The sequence below is a fragment of the Sinohyriopsis cumingii genome, chromosome 8, assembly GCF_028554795.1.
Source record: "Sinohyriopsis cumingii isolate HCF-2022 chromosome 8, ASM2855479v2, whole genome shotgun sequence".
Taxonomy (NCBI): Eukaryota; Metazoa; Mollusca; class Bivalvia; order Unionida; family Unionidae; genus Sinohyriopsis; species Sinohyriopsis cumingii.
In genome coordinates this window covers 73,485,364-73,505,814 of record NC_142968.1, presented here as the reverse complement: position 1 = coordinate 73,505,814, position 20,451 = coordinate 73,485,364, and the positions used below count along the sequence as shown (strand labels likewise).

The window sequence follows — 20,451 nt, the reverse complement described above, 5'->3', positions numbered from 1 at the left end:
AATGTCTCATTTTTTAAGTTCTTTTTGGAAAGTTTGGATCAGAAATTCGGTGCCTTTCTCAGTTTGCCATCAAGAGGATGATGACTACTTTTGTACAACGCTAGCTGTAGGGCTAGAACGAACTCATTACTCAATTTGGAAGTCAATGGCACGACCCAAGCAAATTTGAAAAAGACGTCGATGACAAAAAACAAACATGTGTAGCCACCAATGTAAGTGCCCAAATGAGAGACATTAGCTAAATCAGCTTGTCATTGATGATGTATGCCCTCCACTCGGGTGCGATGTCTGGAAAATTTCGTCGAATGACTTGTGGAAGGTGTACGTGGCTTGTTCTTATAACTATCGCTGTACTTCAGGTAAACGGACATTTTTAAGTCGGAATTTGGCAGCACGATATAATTTCCGAACTCCTTCGTATAGTTTCCCACAGGACGACCTGGATCGTAGTAAATGCTGGGTAATAAATTATCCATCATGACTCTCTCTCTCTCTCTCTCTCTCTCTCTCTCTCTCTCTCTCTCTCTTCCATAAGTCACCCACTGTTCACTTATGCTACTCTGGCTGGGGTTAGGTGGGAGTTAGGAAACGGCTTTATGTGTTCGACGTGCCATAGGAGTAGAAGCTGGGGATAGTGATGGTGATAATGGGATGGGTTTCGTCTTGCTTTCTTTTTATCAGTGCTTATTTTCCTGCTTTCTTTTTCACTTCTGTCGAAGGAGGAGTGGATATCATTGATTTGTTTAACTCACTTTTTTAGTTCTTCTTGTTGAGTTGTGGGGGAAATGGTCAACAAAGACGCTGTAATCTTCCTCAGACATACGTTGGGTTGCATCTGTCCTGGCCACTGGGGTAGTGGTGGTGATGGACTGTTCATCGGGGTTTTAAAAAAATTCAGAGTCGGTCAAGCTGTTTCGTCTAAAGATTTCTGGAGGTGGAGTTTGAAGTCGCTGCAACACTCGAACGTACTGTTGCAATTTTTCCGTTTTTAAAAATTCGCTGCTATTCGTCAAATATTGCAATTCGTGTTTTAACTGGGACATCTCGGTGAAATGAGGATGGGGGGGGGGGTAAATGCTGGATACGTTGTTCTTTCCAACGATGCAATTCAATCCATCTTTTGTAGGACTCTAAAGTCAGTTTTTCTTTTCCATCAGGTTCCAAAGATCACGTCTGAGATCTTTTAACCCAAGAGGTCCCTTGTACATTCTTGGTCCATTTTATCTTAGACCCATGGGTAAAACACCTCCCATGAGTCCTCTCTGCATGGCTCCCGCTATTCCTTTGACCATGGTTCGCATCCGGGTTAAAAACATCCGCGTTGCACCAACATCCTTTTCTCTTGACAGATAAGTATTTACTTTTGAACTATTTGAATCAGCATATTTACTCTTACATTTTATGGAATTAGTTGACTTTTAAATAGCTGCGAAATTACTGCATGCAGCTTTCACTGAAGTAGTAGAATCACACATGTTTGCTGTGTCAACCTAGGTAAAAATTCCGAGGCTGAGTGTAATGAAAATATAAATTTCTCCTTAAGCTTTAGTAGTACTAGCTAATGAAGTCTTTGGTGAACTGATAGGTTGAAAGATAATAACATTTTAAGCTATTTAGTTAATTTGCCTTCTACGTATCTGTAGGATTATAAGATCTACGTGAACGAATTTGTCATATTTGCTACAGTATGGCTTGTTACTTCATTTTAATTTAAAATACGTCGGACTAGGCTGAAGCCGTGTGATGCCAGAGGTTACGACGTGACTATAATTTGCGAAATAACAAAACTTGTTTTATCCGTAAGAATATATCTTACAAATTAATTATATGCTTATGTAACCATTATTTTCTACTTGCCAATTTGATTCAATAATGGCATAGATTTTAAAATTATTTAGAGTTTTAAACTTGGTAAAATGCAACCATATTTGGTAAATTCGCCATCAAAATTGTCCTTTCTCAAGTAATATGCCATACGAAAGCTTAACATTGTACAACTAATCCCTTGACATATGCATATGTGCATAATACATAAGTAATTTGTTCTTACGGTGAAGCATAAGAGGTTTAGGGCTATAGCGGAAACAAACTTCACGTTTTAGTTGTATTTTCATTCGCATACACACTTTTGGATCACAGAGCCTGTCCTAAAATTATTTTTATTTTGAGTTTTAATTGGCTATATGACTTGAGGTTTGTCAATTTAAGAAATGGATGTACTTAGATAAAAAACTTTAGTTTATGCCTCAAACATAACAATACTCCGAGCAGCAATGTATTCGTTATCATAGCTGTTTATGTCTTTTGACAGGAAAGTACACAAGTGAGGTCAAAAATGTCCATATTTTTAGATACCTATATCAAAATAAAGCATTAGAATATTATCCACTTGACCAGAGAAGTCAATGGCAGTTCATAGCAGAAGTTTATGCACTCCAACCACTATTTTAAACAAGCATTTTTCACATCCAAAGGCTATTTTTGACAGCATGTGGTGCTCAAAGCGTAAACGCAAGCTCTTTACCTGGATGAAAATGTTGTAAAACATTGTCTGCTAAATAGCTTGATGCAATTCAGAATAGTTGTCATCTAAGCCGTTTTTGGGATACTCTACTTGCCTTGAACCCACGTGTCTACTGCTATGGGAGGGTAGCTCTTCTTCCTAGCCGAGTATCTGTATTTCACTATCAACATACTGCAGAACAACTATGGAAAGTGTACTTGCATGACATCAATTTCTAGAACAACACAGCCCGAAACACCTAATTCACAAATGTATCCATATCTATAAATAATAAACAATAATAGCTGAAAAGGTCACACCATAGCCTTCAGTTAAGAAATTTGCCAGGGGCCAATTTACTTAACCTAAGGTCCAAAACAATTACGTCACATACGGGTATATATGTGTTATGCATGAGCTAGCTACGAAGCATTCGTTTGCAAATACTATCTTTTTCAGTTTCATATTGTTGTAATTCGTTGTTTGTGTTATGCACTGTCGTCATTTCCGGACACTATTTCGAGGAGAACGTGATGTTCAAAAGCAGCATATCCCTTAAAGGGTGAAAGTGGTTGTTCTTTAGCTAGAATACATGTTTACAAATGGACACATATTTCGTTCGTGAAGACCATTAGTGTTCAGTTTTAATATTGTTATACATTCAAATATGATTGTATCCTAAAAGGTCAAAGTAGATCGTCTACCTTATGAATGAATGGATCTCTAGAAAGTGCATCATTTGCACGCTTCTAAAATACAATATAACTGTTTGATTTCCGTAGACAAAATCGAGAAATATAAATCTACTCAGATAATAGTTGTTTCAGTATAATATACCACTTTTGAATCATAAGTATTCTCTTGAAATAAGCTGTATCTTGTTTTCAGTTTCCAGAAGAAAGGTATCCTACTGATGACTGTGAATTGTAGAATTTGATGTCTTCGGGGTCCAACATATGTGTTTTGCTCACAATCTTCGAGACCTATAGCCCTAAATTAACCGTCATTGTAGTGCCTTGTCTCGTAATGAATGGGCATATGAAACTGAATTTCGCACGTACCATGGTCATACAAGTCTAAAATCATATTTTGTGTCACAACTGACTATCTATTACTCCCGATACAGTGGCATTGTCTTGAAGTGGTGTCTGTTCATCTAGGGTGAAGAAAATACGTTTGATTAGTATATATATATATATATATATATATATATATATATATATATATATATATATATATATATATATATATATATTTGCATGCATCAACTGCCATTAATAATACTAATTAAAGATTGTATTTCCCAAAGACTGTTTAGCAAACAATATATATTTTGCATCATATGTTTCTTCAGATATGTACAAACTGAAAGACTTATGAACTTGCTTATTTAACATGTGTGAATGTATTTAGCTGCAAAAACATAGATGATTAGTTATCAAAACAAAGGATTTGTCTGTATTTTATTCAAAGTACAACTACATAAAGTTTAGAATATATGTTATTTGCTTTCACATTTCTGATCAAATCGATTGTGTTAGTTATACGAACAGGTGCATCAACCTTATGTGACTTACGTTAGATAAATATCCAATAGTCAGCATCAGTTATGTTGATTTAATTAATAGTTGCATTTTGAAAGCAATAGCTGATATTTTAGTGCAAATGACCTTGCTTGTACCAAACAATAATACCAGTCTGCTTTGACATTCAACGCAAAATCCCACAATATATATATATATATATATATATATATATATATATATATATATATATATATATATATATATATATATATATATATATATATATATAATAATTGTCATAAGGAATACAGTAGGATGAATGTCTCAATTAGTGTAATGATACACATAAAAGACAGGCGTGCACCTGCGTGTGTGTCTGTGTATATGTGTTTGTGTGTGTGTTTTTTATAGATACTAACAAGGCAATGGCTACATCATACCAGAACAAACGTGAAAAGGTAAGCAACTATGATCTAAAGTGTATTTAAATTAATATGTCTCCTAAGTTAGTTTGGGAACTAGTTCTGTAAATTAGCAAACATCTAATAGGTTTCAAACTCTACCTCGATGTCCTTTTTCCTTTCGTCTACCTGAACCAAAATATAAAAGATATAATATATTTTAATAAAGATATCAAATACAATGATTTTCTTCTTCATAAATAAATAAGCTTGTTAGGCAATTAAATTTTGGATATTTACCTAGGCAAAGAAAGCATATATTAGAACACAGGGTTCTGTGGTGATTACATAAGGATATTGGTAAATCCATTAACACAGTTAGAATTTTGTTTCATTCTATTTTGTGTGTTTCACAAATAATGTCAGAGGGAAATAATTTTGATTTAGAGTCAGTGTAATGCATGTATATAGTATGATTCACTCTTCGGTGCTGTCCGTATTGTGTGCATTAAGTTCAGGAATTTCTTAGTAATTGCGTGCTTATTGGTATTATTATTATTATGGACAACTCGAGGAACTGGATTTAACGACTGAGGTTTTTTATTACATCAGTCTAGTATCTCCTTCCTATTTATAAAAGAATGTTTTCAAAAGCTAAAGTTGTATTGAGTCCGATTAACTGTTTATGATTCTTATGTGTGAACGCTCTCGTAGACAATAAACGGCGTTTAATAAATAATTAACTGTACGTAAAAAAGTACAAAATATATTGTATACGATAAAGAAAATAATCTTTTGTTGCACAAATTGAAAAAGAAATGTTTACTGCGCCAGCCATCATAACCTCAGAACCAAGCAGTGAAAATTTCTAACCCTTAAAGTCTTTTGTGAATTACTGCGTCAAACATGTATATGGCAATGTCTCTATACCTAATGCTCCATGCTGATATATTTAAAAGCGTGATGTTTTCTAAATAAGACCAGCATGTGTGTTGCCAGGTTTTATATGATGGAGGAGTGTCATAAAATCACACTAACGGCTTCTTAACGTTTGCAATCTGCAATGACGGAAATGCAATAATATGAATGAAGTCTGATTTTTTTTTTGTATTGCAAGGTACAATATGACGTTACCGTCTCCAGCAATATATGCCATATGCCTTATGAACATATACCCAGATAATATCATGAGAACAAAAGCTAAATCAAGACAGCGTCTCAACCATAGTTATATGCCATAGTTATATGATTTCCCTCCAACTGCATCTAGTATCAGATTCTTTGTATAACGAGAGAGAGAGAGAGAGAGAGAGAGAATCAAACATATTTATATTTAAGATTCGTCCGAAACAGGAATCCCGTGTCCAGTGTCACGTATTGCCTGCTTTCATGCAACAGAACCATAACCTACAATGGCCATGCGCTCCTCTAAAAGTAAACAGGTTGCATACAAGAACCTGATATGCTCTAAATCACTCGGCAAGCGAATTTAATACCCAATGATATGCAAATTAAACTTACTTCTTTCGTTTATCTTTTACACGTTATGTAAGCTACAAGTAAGAGCAGGGGCCATATAATCTGGATAACAATGACGGCCGCGATCATCAAGTGTAATTCATCTTTGCTGACATCAGTACTTGTTTGAGTCTTACTGCCCCCATAATCTGGTTGTGACGTACCTGTAAACACGAGGCCAAAGTGGGTTTGATATCATTCATCTGGCGTAATTCGTTTTTGTACTAACAAGCAAAAGCAGCTGATCAAAATAACACCAGTAGAAAAGTTGATTTAAGTCATATTTGTTACTGAATAGGTCCTGATCAATCGCTCACCAGTTTTATATTTCAGGTAACAGTGGGGAGATTTGATGACGCACCGGCGTGATTTGCACACATTTGAACCGTATGTAGATTTCTATCAAATGTCTTTGAAATCATTTGATTCGTATATGCTCTTAAGTCATTTACAGGTTTTCATTTTAACTAAGGGTGACCATTATTTTTTGCATATCTGTATAATATAAACAAACGTGAAAGGTTTTGAATTTAATAATAATCACAGCAAACATGTTTAACAGCGTATCAGCATACATAGTATATCCCTTTTTTACCCTGGCAAAACGATGCTTTTTGTACAATTTTGGTAACATTTTGATGAGTAATTCATCTGCTAGAGTTGGTAAAACACGGTCAATCATCATACTGACAATTTTAAATGTATTGAGGCTAACGATGTTGTATACAATTGAGTCAGACTCTGTCAATCAGTCTTTACAACCTTTGTTTAAAATTAATGATAGCTTATCACACAAGTCAAAAAGTAGGACAAACACTCAAATTGTTTGCTGTAGATAGGGAAATGCCATACGATCTCCTGTGTTTACAACAGCTTAGGTAACATTGCAAAATATTACTCTACGTTTCTAGCATTAAAAGCTTTCCTGGAAATAATAAAGAACAATAAATATAGCACAGAACAGCTCGCCAGAAACCAAACCTTATATATTAACTGTAGAGGTACATAGTACATAAATGAGCTCTATACAAGTGCAGTTCCTTCATGTTTCACATACAGGTGCATTGCGTATGTAAATATATGTTGATGCGTGCACACTCACACACACAAACATACACACACGTATCTATATATGTATCTATCTACGCGTACATGCGTGTGTGTGTGTGTATTTTTTTTTGTGTGTGTACGCATTCAGCCTCAAAAGGTTTCAAGAAAAGTATTCTCGATCCAGGCTAATGAAGCCTAGCTAGTGGGCATTACACAATTTGTAAACGTTTGTGTGATATTTGAAGACTATATTATATATGAAAAATGTATATGACATCTACATGTATTATTTGACCGTCCACGCGATGAAGGAGTGTATTATGTGATGTGAATGCTAAGTGGTTATTATTTATTTTCGGAGAAAAAACTGATCTCTACTTCAGATTACTTCTGTAAATATAATCTAGAATAGAAAATTCCTATCAATTATTAAAGGGCAAGATCCAGTTCATATAGTGGATATTTACCAACATATCCGCTAATTCTGCGCGTCGGGTAATTCTGGGCAAAGATACGTTGTTTCTGTAAACATCAAAGCACGTGTTATTTTTGTTCAAAAATCCGTTTTGTATCAAGAAAGAACTATCTTAGTTTAAATAATGAAAGTGATATTCATAACGTGTACAAACATATCAAGCATTTCGACTCGAAATGCATAAGAAAATTTGATTTAGAAATGTTAACATGAAAACCCATTCCATCAACTTTGTGAAATGCCGATTTTTTGAATTGCACAAAATTTTAAAGATGAATATATTGAGCATTAACGTCTTATCGCATTTAAGCCTGAATTTTTTTTTGTGAAGAGTCACTTCGACCATTCTTCCTTCATACCCCAACCCCATTATCGCATTTAAGCCTGAAATTTATTTGTGAAGAGTCACTTCGACCTTTCTTCCTTCATACCCCCACCCCATGTCAGTGTAAACTTCAAAGGGACAGCATTCCGACCCAGTGACGTTGACCGGGATATACTAACACGGTAATTGGACAGTAGACATTTGAGCTAACGACCCTAACCGCTTGGTAGAAACCTATTTTTACTTATCATATTTTCAAAAGGGAAATTGTCACGCACTGTCGTCCACAGATCCTGAGCTGTCTAAATCGGATGAAAGGAATTATTTCTTTGGGAAAGATTAGGGACCACCGCCTACGATTGGGCAGAATAAATTAGGGCGTACACTTAAGAGCAATCTGACTTTAAAGTGACGACCTTAGTCGAAACTCTTTAGTCTGGAAATTTCCTAGAAGAGGAAACTTAGTCGACTCCGAGGAGGCATCAAGACATTAGTGTTTTCATCGTGGCACAAGACAGGGGCCAGATGGTCTTCGCGTAAAAAGAAAGGAATGTCTAGTGCTAGGAAGCACAAGTCCTGAAAGAAATAGCGATAAGCTTTCTGAGAGAAACACGAGACAGTACGAATATAGGAGTACGGGGGAAAGAAAGAAAGAAGGACGAGGTCAGAATAAAGGGACCAGGAAGTCCATGAACGGGCTGGACATGGAGTTTAGGAAGGATGAACTAGGAGACGATGATACACGGTCAGACAAGAAGGTGATGCAATCAATCGTCGACATAGCGCTTTTTTCACCTCTCGTTAGGATGATGTCATAAATCCAAATTGAACACACCCGTTAAATTGTACTTATATAATCTAATCTGAATTGGAATTGCCGGTATTAATTTGTTCTGATTAAACTTGTTATTTACTTGTCAAAAGGGGGCTTGTATTGTTTATTTCTTCTCAGTATTCTCACTCACTTCTTTCTTTAAATTCCATTCTTCTTTCACTCCCGCCGGACTATAATGTCCAGGGAGGTCATCCTCTGTATAACACAGCCAAACCCAATTAACCATCCCTCTTAATAAGAGGGCCACGTTACAAACTTCTTGAACCGGTAACCCAGAAAATCTGATTTACAATGTATCTTTTAGAATCATACAAAATAAATACATTATATAAAACAGGGAAATGTACATCTTACAGCAAGATGGCATTTTAATCCAAGTTTCCAATTTTGTATAATGTTGTCCCACACGCACAAAATCGTCTGCTACCCAACGTGTCAACTGCTAGAACGTAAATTCTCAAGAATTTCCCCAGCGTATATTCTGTTTCTAAATGTTTTAGTAATTTTTCCCAATCAACATGACTCAGTAAACACATTGTATCATATTCATTGCTATTGTGGATTTTTTTAATACGTAATAGCTTCTTTAAAAAAAAAAAAAAAATTACTAACATTTTTACAAGATCGGTTTAGTTTGCTTCATATATCTTGCCATTTATTGGCTTCTTCACCTTGAATTTATTAAAGCTAGCCATAAACCTGACCTAATTACACGACTGAACTGTTGACAGAAACAGCCCAAAGTAATGTATTTCATTTATATTGCCCGATGGATAAACATCACATCTTTTCAATGCTGTGCGCAGAACTGGCCGACATATCGCGAGTCAGGAAAACACAGGGGTGGTATCACCTGTGCCAAAATTAATATTATTTTGAATAAAATATTAGGCTGATACTTGCCTCTTTTTAAATGATAAGCACTGCCTTATTTTATTTTCGTCAATCGGTGGAATTCAGTATGCGTTTTGCTTCAATATTGGAGACGGAAACCTTAGGTGCGCAGAAATGCCCGACAGCATTGTATATATTTAAAAGGTAATTATGTTTTATATTTTCTGATAACTTAGCAGAATTTGTTGAAGTAGTTCATGATTGTTGTTGTTGCAATTATAGCCTTATCGGCATGTATCCTACACAAGTAATACAGTCTGCTTTCTAAGAAAAATATAGTCATATTGAACAAAAAAATTAATTTAAAAAAGAATTGCTCTTGAATACTAACACTAAATAAAATATATCATCATATTCATAAAATATATACAGTCATGCACTGGATGTATTCTGAGATTCTTTGAATTAATGAACATATTTGTAATCATATTAACATCACGTAGACGCATTCAATAAAAGGTTGCAATTTCTTGAAGGCTCTGTTTCGTACGTTGTCAAATCGAAATGTCATGACTATAAATAGACACGTTTTAAACTTTTGTCAGAACTGGTTGGTAGAATTCTTGAATCCATTCTGTTAAATATTTCTTACATTTGGTAGCATTGGCCAGCTGTTGTTGGGAATTCGCATGAAATGCATTAAGTAACAATTAAATTTCGTAAAACTATTATCACCCTATATGACTGTATATCGACACTGACAGTTTCTGACCTTTTGAAATAGTTTATGATGCATTACATGGATTGAGTGGCTTTCATAAAATGTAGATTTAAGTTTAGCATCACCTTAATCTACTGATGAAGATCTCTTAAAGATCGTGCCAGATTCTGTCAAAAGCAGGCAGAGAGTTCTATACATTTGTTTAACTGTTTCTACATATTTAACAAGTCTTGTGCATTACTACCAGTGGACCAGGTTTATTGTACAAGGGTATGGCTTATTAAAAAGGCATTTTTAACCAATAGCTGAATTCGACATGGGTTTCGAGAGATCAAGAAAACAAGAAAGTTAAATTCTAATGACTAAAAAGTCCATGTGAAAGAAAATTGTAATCGTCAAAATGTTGACATCTCACTATCACTATACTTGTCAACCATGTTTTAATGGTATGTATGTATCTATATATATATATATATATATATATATATATATATATATATATATATATATATATATATACAAGTGTATGAAGAAGATAACAAGAAGAGGAAAATATCTTACTTTTTTCTATTTTATAAGGAAAACAATGGTCCGATGACAGCTGTGAGCTTCTAACACAGCTTAATGACGAACGTTCAATACAGGCATAGTAAATTCCTGCTTCTCTTCCGGGCGGTAATTTTGCCAAGTCTTAGCCCTGTACAGAGTATAGGAGAGTACATATAGCATATTTGTGTTTATATTTTCCATTTCAGATGTGGAAGGATTAGCGATTGGGAGGTTTGTATCGGCATATGTCATACCCAGAGGTTGTGGATTCACCTACTATAAAGAAAATGAATTCGAGAAGACAGTCAGACGCAAAAGAAAAGAGACGATAACAAATATGGGTCGTCCAATGGTTGCCATCAGCAGATAGAGATCGTTGCACCGTCGATTCTCATACTTCATAACAAAAACTTAAATGAAAAGGAAATCGTGAGGACTTACTGAATAACAAGCATGTCAACACGGAAGTATGATAAATATGGAGCTTGCATTTCTCTGCAAATTTATACTTTAATATACAAATTGGTTTATTCTCATTTTAGTAATATTTTAATTGCTTTTGTATATAATTCTTTTTGCACCCACTTTGTAACAATATTGCGTCTTTAAAATACAAAAGTCAGAGTCAATCAAATAAAAACTACATCAATACCATATGAATGTCAGTGTCATGTTCAACAGACATATATAACAGCATCAATGCCTTTTGTAGAAAAAAAATATTATTATTATTATTATTATTAGCAGTAGCAGTAGCAGTAGTAGTGTTATTATTATTATTATTATTATTATTATTATCTTTATTATTATTATTAGCCGATATTCATTTACAGATTAGTACTTGAGGGCACAAATTTGTAGAATACATTGCTTTTGAAAGGAATTTGAAAAAGATACATATATTATTGAAAGAATAGCGAGTAACTCTAGTAGTTTCACTCACTCGATGAAATATATCCATTATTCGCTAGGAAAATGCAAATATCCTCAATTTATCAATCGCTAAATACATATTTGTATGTATATGTATCAAACATGAATAGTGTTCGCACGCCTTTTTGAGTTTTTGTTGATTTTAAAAAATAGAGTATAAAGAATATTGAATATGTACAAAACTTAGACATTTCGTTAAGCAATTTATAGTTTCTACGCCGTAAGCTGCCAAGAGCTTTCAAATACTGTCAAAATGTGGGTGTTTCATAATCAAACTGGAGTTTCTTTATTAACACGGTTGCTGTATTGACATCAACGGGCATGATGTAGTTTCCCCGTCTTTGATAATCTACATTTAGGGGTTACATATTTTTACCGCATAAGAAAAGAGTTCTACCTTTTTTATTTGTACAAATTGTTTCGAATATAAAACCTAGCCATTCCAAAACTTGGACGTAGACGACATAGTCAAATGACTAACATGTGAGCTTTTTATATCCTTAATGCTTTCTCCTTTTTAAATCGGTAGGGGTAAAAATAAACGTGATTGTGTGCTACTACTAATCAAATTAGGATAACTATACGAATTTAAAAGATGTATTCAATCAGCAAGTTAGAATGTAATATTTTACTTCTGATGACGTCTAGAACTGGACACATCAATCAAACCGAAACTGACATAAACTTGGGAGAATATAACTCTTCTTACTTCGTAAGTAACACCGATATATTCCAGCCAAAAAACAGAAACTTTAGGTGTGCCACAATCTCCACGTTCCAGAGAAGCCTTCAGAATGTTATCAACTCTCTTGACAGTAGGTTGGCAAGTTGTAGTCGGTGCGACTAGAAAGAAATGTGATACTATTCAAGGAACACACAACATTTAAGATTTTGTATTTATATCTACAGAGCATTCCAGTGCTTATGTGTAACTTGCTCGTCTTATTTCTGTAATATTGCCTTAGGTGGTGTTTACTAACGTTTTGCTATCGATGGGAATGAGTGAGATAAAGGCTTGCATTGCATATAAATGAATTTTACTCTTCACGTTTGTACTATATTTTTGTATAGCATTTAATGTGTTGATGATTTCATTAGATCTGAAAATGTTGCTTGTTCGTATAAAATATTTGAGCAATCAGTTTTAGGAAAATACTGTGCCTGAAACCTCATTACGGTGTTATTAGATGCAATGTATGTATGTATGTATGTATGTATGTATGTATGTATGTATGTATGTATGCATGCATGCATGTATGTATGTATGCATGTATGTATGTATGTATGTATGCAAATATGTATGTATGTATGTATGTATGTATGTATGTATGTATGTATGTATGTATGTATGTATGTATGTATGTATGTATGTATGTGTGTGTGCGTGTGTGTGTGTGTGTGTTTGTATGGATGTGTGTGATTTGGATTTTTAACGTAGCTTCAACAATTTTTCAGTCATATCGCTACGATGTCTGAAATGTGGCAGTTCATAGTGATGTCTAGCAAAGAGGCATCATGCCGCAGACATGTAGCATGATGTCCCATCCAGTCACATTATTCTGACATCAGGCCAACCAGTTCTAACACTAACCTCTTAATGCTGAGCGCCAAGTGAGACAGCTGTTATTACCATTTTTGTAAGTCTTTGGTTTGACTCTGTCGGGGATCAAACCCAATGACCTCTCGAGGCGGGCGCTCTAACCACTAGGCCACCGGAGCGGTCGTTTGTATGTATGTATGTATGTATGTATGTATGTATATATATATATATATATATATATATATATATATATATATATATATATATATATATATATATATATATATATATATATATATACTCACCTAATATCGATAATTTGGCTTCAAAGTTCAGGGCGTTGCTATTGCGTATATCGTATTTAAGGATATAATTCCCTTCGTCTGCGGTATGTGCATTGATAATCCAAATATTTCTATGCTCATCCATGACCACATTTTCTTGTAGAATTTTATGATTAAGGCTAGCCCACCAGGCAATCGGTCTCTGTTTATCGCTATTCTTGTAAAGTGTCACAGTTGTGTCAGAATTATTGATTTGTATGCTGCTAAACAACTTGACAGAATCGTTGCTGCAAACAGATTTAGCCGAAACTTCTGATCCTATAAAAGAAAAGGACAGGATAATTAATTTCAGTTGAAACTTATATTAAGAGATAAACACTATTATTATTATTATTATTATTATTATATATATATATATATATATATATATATATATATATATATATATATATATATATATATATATATATATATATATATATATATATATATATATATATATCACTGATAGTACAGGAAAAGATACGAGGATGTATAATATACAGCAGTAGTAGTTGCAATCACAGCGGCAGTGTTAGTAAAATAACTTAACAGCAAATGTTCTCGTAGAGAGTATCATTCACTCGAGTGACACTTTATGAGCTTTAAATCTCTCTCAGTTACTATAAAAAAGCGGAAAACCTGCTGAGAACATTCAATAAAAGGGATTTCGTTTCAGAATTAATTTACCATATATACCTATTAAACACAAGGACACTGTCCTTGTAATTGCTCGTGTGTCAGAGAGCGTTCACCAATGATGCTAGTGACACTTATAACCAATGCATCAACTGTGAGACACCGACTCGTATAAATAATTTATCTAGTAATTTCGTAATTTACCTCTCACGCTTAACGTCATCGATCCTCAAAAAATTTGTCAACCTCACACATATTTCGAACCTCAGATATTTCTCGAACATCACACAGTTCACTTGTTGCCTATAATGCTGCCAAACATGTTCATCGCACAATAGCTTAGACGTTATTTGTGCATGTAAATATGTTATGCAAAAGATAACAAATTATACAGAAAGTATTTATAAAAACCGCAATACAATACAATTACATACCTGATGCTAATCCTGCTAATATCAGCAACACCAGGAAGGAATATCGGGAGACTGCCATCCGCTGTAGGACTATAATGAAGCAAGCCTATACGCATTATGTATGTATTTGCTTATCGGTTTCAAATATAGGATATTTATTGCTTAAATAAACACATTCTTTTAACACACCAGAATTGAAGCTTTCTTTATTATATCGTCGCAAATTCATAAAACATGATCAAATACACTGTATTTGTGGTGACGACAAAAAATACTTTCTTATTTTAGTTACCAGTAAAAACAGGCCTTTTCTACAGTACCTGCTTCAGTTGTATGGGGGTGGGGTGTATCTCTTTAACCGTTTCCTATAAGCGTAACTATCATTGACAAACATTTTTTTTACCGAACGGTATTATACAATAATATAAATGCATCAAGTACTCAGTTGTTGTTGCTGCTGTTTTTGTTGTTGTTATAGGGTTTAACGCTATTTTTCAGCACAAGATAGGCTGTAAATGGCGGCCAGTATAAATAGTTGAGGAAGAACCCGGGAAAACCCCAGGAAAGAACCATAGACCCACGAGAAGCTACTGGCAAGCTTTCTCACATAACCACATAAGCCGCATCCCAGACTCGAACCACACAGACAGAGGTGAGATGGCAGTGATACGTAACGATCAGAGCTAAATATATACATATATATATATATATATATATATATATATATATATATATATATATATATATATATATATAGAGAGAGAGAGAGAGAGAGAGAGAGACAGAGACAGACAGACAGACAGACAGACAGAATTATAAATATAAACCAGACAGAATGTTCAGTACTGTCCCTGGATTTTATTGAAAAATGCTTGATTAATAGTAGGCAGAATTAATATTTAATACAAATAATACTATCATTCAAGTTAGATAATTTTTAGTTCGTATTTTACACACTAACGTAAGGCTTATATTTTCTAAAATGGAAACAGTACACTTGTATGACGGTATAGTATAGCATGATACATTGTGTTCACACAGCTGGCTAGCTCTAATATCCGCACTGCATATAGTACTCAAACAAAACGCTTTCGTACGTGAATTACGTTGTACATACCAATGTTATGTTTATCACTATAATCCACACTGTAAACGATACACTAGCACTGCATGCTTATTATTATAATTTTATTGGAAAGGATACAATTTTCTCGTTATGGCCAATATGTGCCTTTTTCACTCAATAAATATTTATCATCTAACGTTTTGGGCTAATACTTCATCCCAGAGTCAGCAGAGGGACCTAAATACAGGCAAAAATAAATGTTGTTTTGGTGGTTTTTTTTTGGTTTTTTTTGTCTTGTCTTCTTAACACTTTAAATATGCTACTATACACTTTAAGTGTGTAATTAATTCAAAGTTCGTAACTTTTAATCAGGTACTGAAAGTTAGGTCTTTGCCTGTCGATTTTGTTATGCCAGAAGTTTATGAAAATATGTTACTAGGCCAGACTGTTTAAGTAGTTTCAAAGAAGTCTGACTTAACAAGTTCGATGGAACACGTATTGGCTTAAAATAACTCCTATGAACTCTCTGTTATTTTCCGCTTTGCCGAAATATGCTGACTCCTATTGAACACTATATTCTATCTAACGAATGTTTTAGGACATAGCGTAAAATGGTCTGTGACAAAGGTGGCTTTAAGACGTGTCCCCCGTTTTGACCCGTAACACTTTTATCGTGTTAATGGATGTGAACATCTTGTATATTTATTTAACTAAATTAATGTATTTTCAAACTCAAGTGCTTTATCGTGTACCTAAGCTCTGACGAAATTAAGAGATTGTTCAAAACCAGAGGCTTGATTCTTTGCATTTTCCCCCTTCTTTCAAGGTCGATGTAGGTTAATTTAAATTGTGGTGAAATGTACATGTTCTTTTCGATGTTTGAAAACTGATTATTTTCGATATGTCAAAAATGCTGCAAGAAAAAAAAAGTAAAATGTTGAAAAATCTTATCATGTTGTGAATCGGTGCTTTAACTGAAATATAATTAATCAGTTAGGTACTTGATGGGGACGTGGTTTAAATTGGGTGGGCATTTCAGGAGTAATCCTTATGTAATATCTAGTGGAACGACTCGAACAAGAACTTCTATAATTTAAGAGCAGTATTAAATTGGGAATAAAACAACTTTATATTTTTCCTTAAAAAACGTAATATGCTTGCTATTATTGTGCATCTTATCATTTTATTTATAAACCAGTACGTATAAGAAGGAAATCTATCTGGTGACCTATATGGCTAGAGTGTCCTCGGATGCGGAGGGTCGCGGTTCGAACCCCGGCCGAGTCATACCAAAGACGTAAAAGTGCTACCAACAGCTGCATCGCTTCCCACTCCGTATTAAGAGGTTAGTTCTAGGACTGGTCAGCCTGGTGTCAGTATAATGTGACTTGGTGGGTGGGACATTATGCTACATGTCTGCGGAATGATGCCCCAGTTCGAGACATCACTACGAAATGCCACATCGTAGCGCTAGTTTTTAAAGCTACGTAAAAAATCCAAGTCACACACACACACGCACGCACGCACACCTACACACATGAGAAGGACGTTTAATAGTATGTCGTGCATATGCACCATCCACTCTGTCCAATAAATTTAATAGCATTGTGTTAAACACATCAAGGGGAAACCGAATTAAAAACTACGATGAAAATGAATAACAGAATACAACATTGATATGCCAAGTGAGGTTTTTGCTCATAAATAATAACCTCTTCAGGTCTATGAGGCATATCTTGTTCGTATCAGTGTGTAGATTTACATAGATAAAATGATACAAAGAAAAGGTAAATAAGAACATTGTGTAAGTTGTAGTGTGGAACGCAACTATCATTAAAACAACACGTGCTACTTATCATGGATTAACATATACCTATGTTAATCCAACCATTTACCAATAACTAAAGGACTAATTGACTGGTGTTTACTCCAACACATGAAAGGCTATATCATGCCCAGACAAGAAGGGAATTGCCATGCCCAGATAACACCAAGGAGGCCTATCCTGTCAGGATTTGAACACGAGCCCATTTGTTGGCGAAGTTGGCATGCTAACTACTGATCCAGGATTTGAGGATAGTGATATCGTCTGTTTTCAATCAACGTTTAATGCCTACGAACATGGAACAATGCTTATCGAGCAATGGAATATAGAACGATAGCTCAAAATTCAAGCAGTCTCATCTAACTAATGTATCACCGCAACCACGGTCATCACTGTCTTCCTCGTCATCATCGTTGTTTTACGTGACACTAACGAGTATTTTTTTTTGTTTGGTATTTTTTTTGGAGGGGGGGAGGGGACACCATAATGATAATGACCCCCCCCCCCTCCCCCGCTTATTTTAATACCACAGAGTGGTAATAATATGCGACGGGATGTAAACAATGTTAATACCCGACGTTTATGGTGGACTCATTAGAGACGAGTTTGGACATGTGATCCAAGACATGTACAAGTAACTCTTTCCAGTTAACATTATGTTTGTAAGAGAATGTCACGTAAGCTTTGTTCCTAGATTGATTTAAAGAATGATCACTGTTAACATAGCACCGCTTTTTGCAAAAGTGTAGTGTTGTAATGGATCAATTAAAGGTCATTGACTCAATACCTGTTCAGTCTGCTGTTCTATGTATCAACTGTCTAGAAAGCTACGCATAAACCTGTACATACACTAAGACGATTTGTTGCTAATGTGCAGATCATAATGCAGAAGGTTTGCGATGATACAGGAAAATATACAAAACATTATTCCACAAATGCTTATCCAAGCAAACATACCTACTGTGACGCAATCAGATCTTCAGTTTAGATCGTGTCAATTTGTTAAAATTCTCTTTCCGGGAAGGCGAAACATGGCTACTTACCATATCGGATCCTTAAACAGACCTATATCTATGTACGTCTTTTGAATTGTCATTCAGACAGATCAATACATGTTCAAACATTGCTTGAAAAACTACATTACACGATTACATTGACTAGGCTTACCTGTAATGTGCCAAAAGTAAATATAAAGAAAATATTATTCACGTTTAGCTATACATTTTGACGACTGCCATATACATACAAATTAAGATATATAAATTCATGATATGGGATTTCGGGACCAGTATTTATGCTATATAAAAAAAAGAATAGAATTTTAGTGTTAACAGGCAATGAATATAAACCTAACAGCGTGCATCATGATAAAGGACCACCTTACCTTTCACTTAAAGATAGATTAATAGATGAGGCATAACAGTTTCCTACTACTACTACTACTGCTGATAATAATAATAATAATAATGATTATTATTAGCAGTAGTAGTAGTGGTAGTAGTAGTAGTAGTATATGCAACTATGAGTGAAAATACCTTTCTAAACGTATTATTTACTAGGTGTTTTAAAATCACAATCTCCCGAATTGCGACCGGACTTATCATTGAATGACCTATCACTACCTGTAATCAGGGCCGTCTTAACAACACAGTAGGCTCTGGGCAAAGCAATGCACTGGGGCCCCCTACCGGCCTTACCCACGCACATGAATTCCGCTAGATATCACTATTTTTTAAAATTGGGAAACGTGCTTCCTACCGCACTTTTAAAGCAAATCAAATTGCCAAAAAGATCTTTCAATATTCATTAAGACTATGGACAGCATGATGCCCCTAGAAGCGTGAAGCCCTGTGCAATTGCCCAGTGCGCCGATGCCTTAAGACCGCACTGCCTGTAATTAGCAAAACACTGAAAAGGTCGTTGTGATATTACACTGGAAAACACTGATATTTCGCTAAGAACACTCTTCAAATACTATTTTGAGTCAGGTTGGAAGCAAAACATGAAAGTCAACACATACATTTTTATTTCTTCATTACAATCTTGATCAAGAAACAAAGCGACGATAGTAACTCTAGCGCACAATTCTAAAATAATGATCCGAACAGAACGTGACAGCAGTACGATGTACACCATTTGTGGTTAATATTATATATATATATATATATATATATATATATATATATATATATATATATATATATATATATATATATATATATATATATATATATATCTATATATATATATATATATCTATATATATATATATATATATATATATATATATATATATATATATATATATATATATATATATAGAGAGAGAGAGAGAGAGAGAGAGAGAGAGAGAGAGAGAGAGAGATTTGCAAATATGCAGCAAACAAAATTGAAAGTGATATCTCTGGATTCTATAGGATAATGCTTGAATAGGCAGAATATTGAATACAGGTAATAATATCATCAAGGTTAGAGGGTATTTAATTCGCACTCTACGGAGATTCGATCCCAGATGCGTGGGTAAACGGCAACCATAGCCTTGCCTGCATATATATATATATATATATATATATATATATATATATATATATATATATATATATATATATATATATATTCTTCCTAGTATTCTCTTTGACTGAGTGAATGAACTCACATCCTGCCGAGTTTTGTCCGCTGCAAAATGTAGTTCTGTCTTTTTTGTGCCTATTCACAATCACCTTTTCATATTGAGAAGTTGATTGTTTTTAGTTTTGAGTTTCTAGTTTTATTCAAATTGAATAAATCAATATAAGCTACACTTATGATTTATACATGAAAGAGGGTTACAATGAAGAAAGTAGAGCACGAGGCCTACAGACACAACATTGATTCTTGAATATTGAATGCTCATCAATGCATTGACGTACAGGTGCAAGGAAATTAGCGTGGAATAGAATCTAAGCGAAAAGAACGAACCAACAAGAATTAATCAT

At 34.4% G+C, this 20,451-nt stretch overlaps 1 protein-coding gene across 6 annotated transcripts; it reads right to left on the bottom strand.

Moving 5' to 3' along the window:
- Positions 1–2,406: 2,406 nt before the first annotated feature.
- Positions 2,407–18,529, bottom strand: LOC149793808 (uncharacterized). Of its 6 annotated transcripts, XM_089967808.1 has the most exons (8): positions 18,434–18,529; positions 14,607–14,675; positions 13,516–13,812; positions 12,380–12,513; positions 10,750–10,885; positions 7,466–7,520; positions 4,593–4,619; positions 2,407–3,659 (listed from the first exon to the last, which is right to left on the bottom strand). In XM_089967808.1, the coding sequence occupies exons 2-5, from the start codon at positions 14,662–14,664 to the stop codon at positions 10,880–10,882; spliced, it is 495 nt and encodes a 164-aa protein (XP_089823934.1). In that variant the 5' UTR covers positions 14,665–14,675; positions 18,434–18,529; the 3' UTR covers positions 2,407–3,659; positions 4,593–4,619; positions 7,466–7,520; positions 10,750–10,879. The 6 variants fall into 6 exon arrangements, with proteins under 6 accessions (XP_089823934.1, XP_089823930.1, XP_089823931.1 ...); XM_089967804.1 differs by lacking the exon at positions 7,466–7,520; XM_089967805.1 differs by lacking the exon at positions 7,466–7,520 and having other exon boundaries at positions 14,607–14,691; positions 18,434–18,510.
- Positions 18,530–20,451: the final 1,922 nt, after the last annotated feature.

Coding starts and splice junctions, on each gene's coding strand:
- LOC149793808 (XM_089967808.1), bottom strand. CDS start 14,664: ATGGCAGTCTCCCGATATTCCTTCCTGGTGTTGCTGATATTAGCAGGA. Junction 13,813..14,606: donor ATTAGCAGGATTAGCATCAG/GTATGTAATTGT, acceptor TTTCTTTTATAG/GATCAGAAGTTTCGGCTAAA. Junction 12,514..13,515: donor AGCCAAATTATCGATATTAG/GTGAGTATATAT, acceptor ATTTCTTTCTAG/TCGCACCGACTACAACTTGC.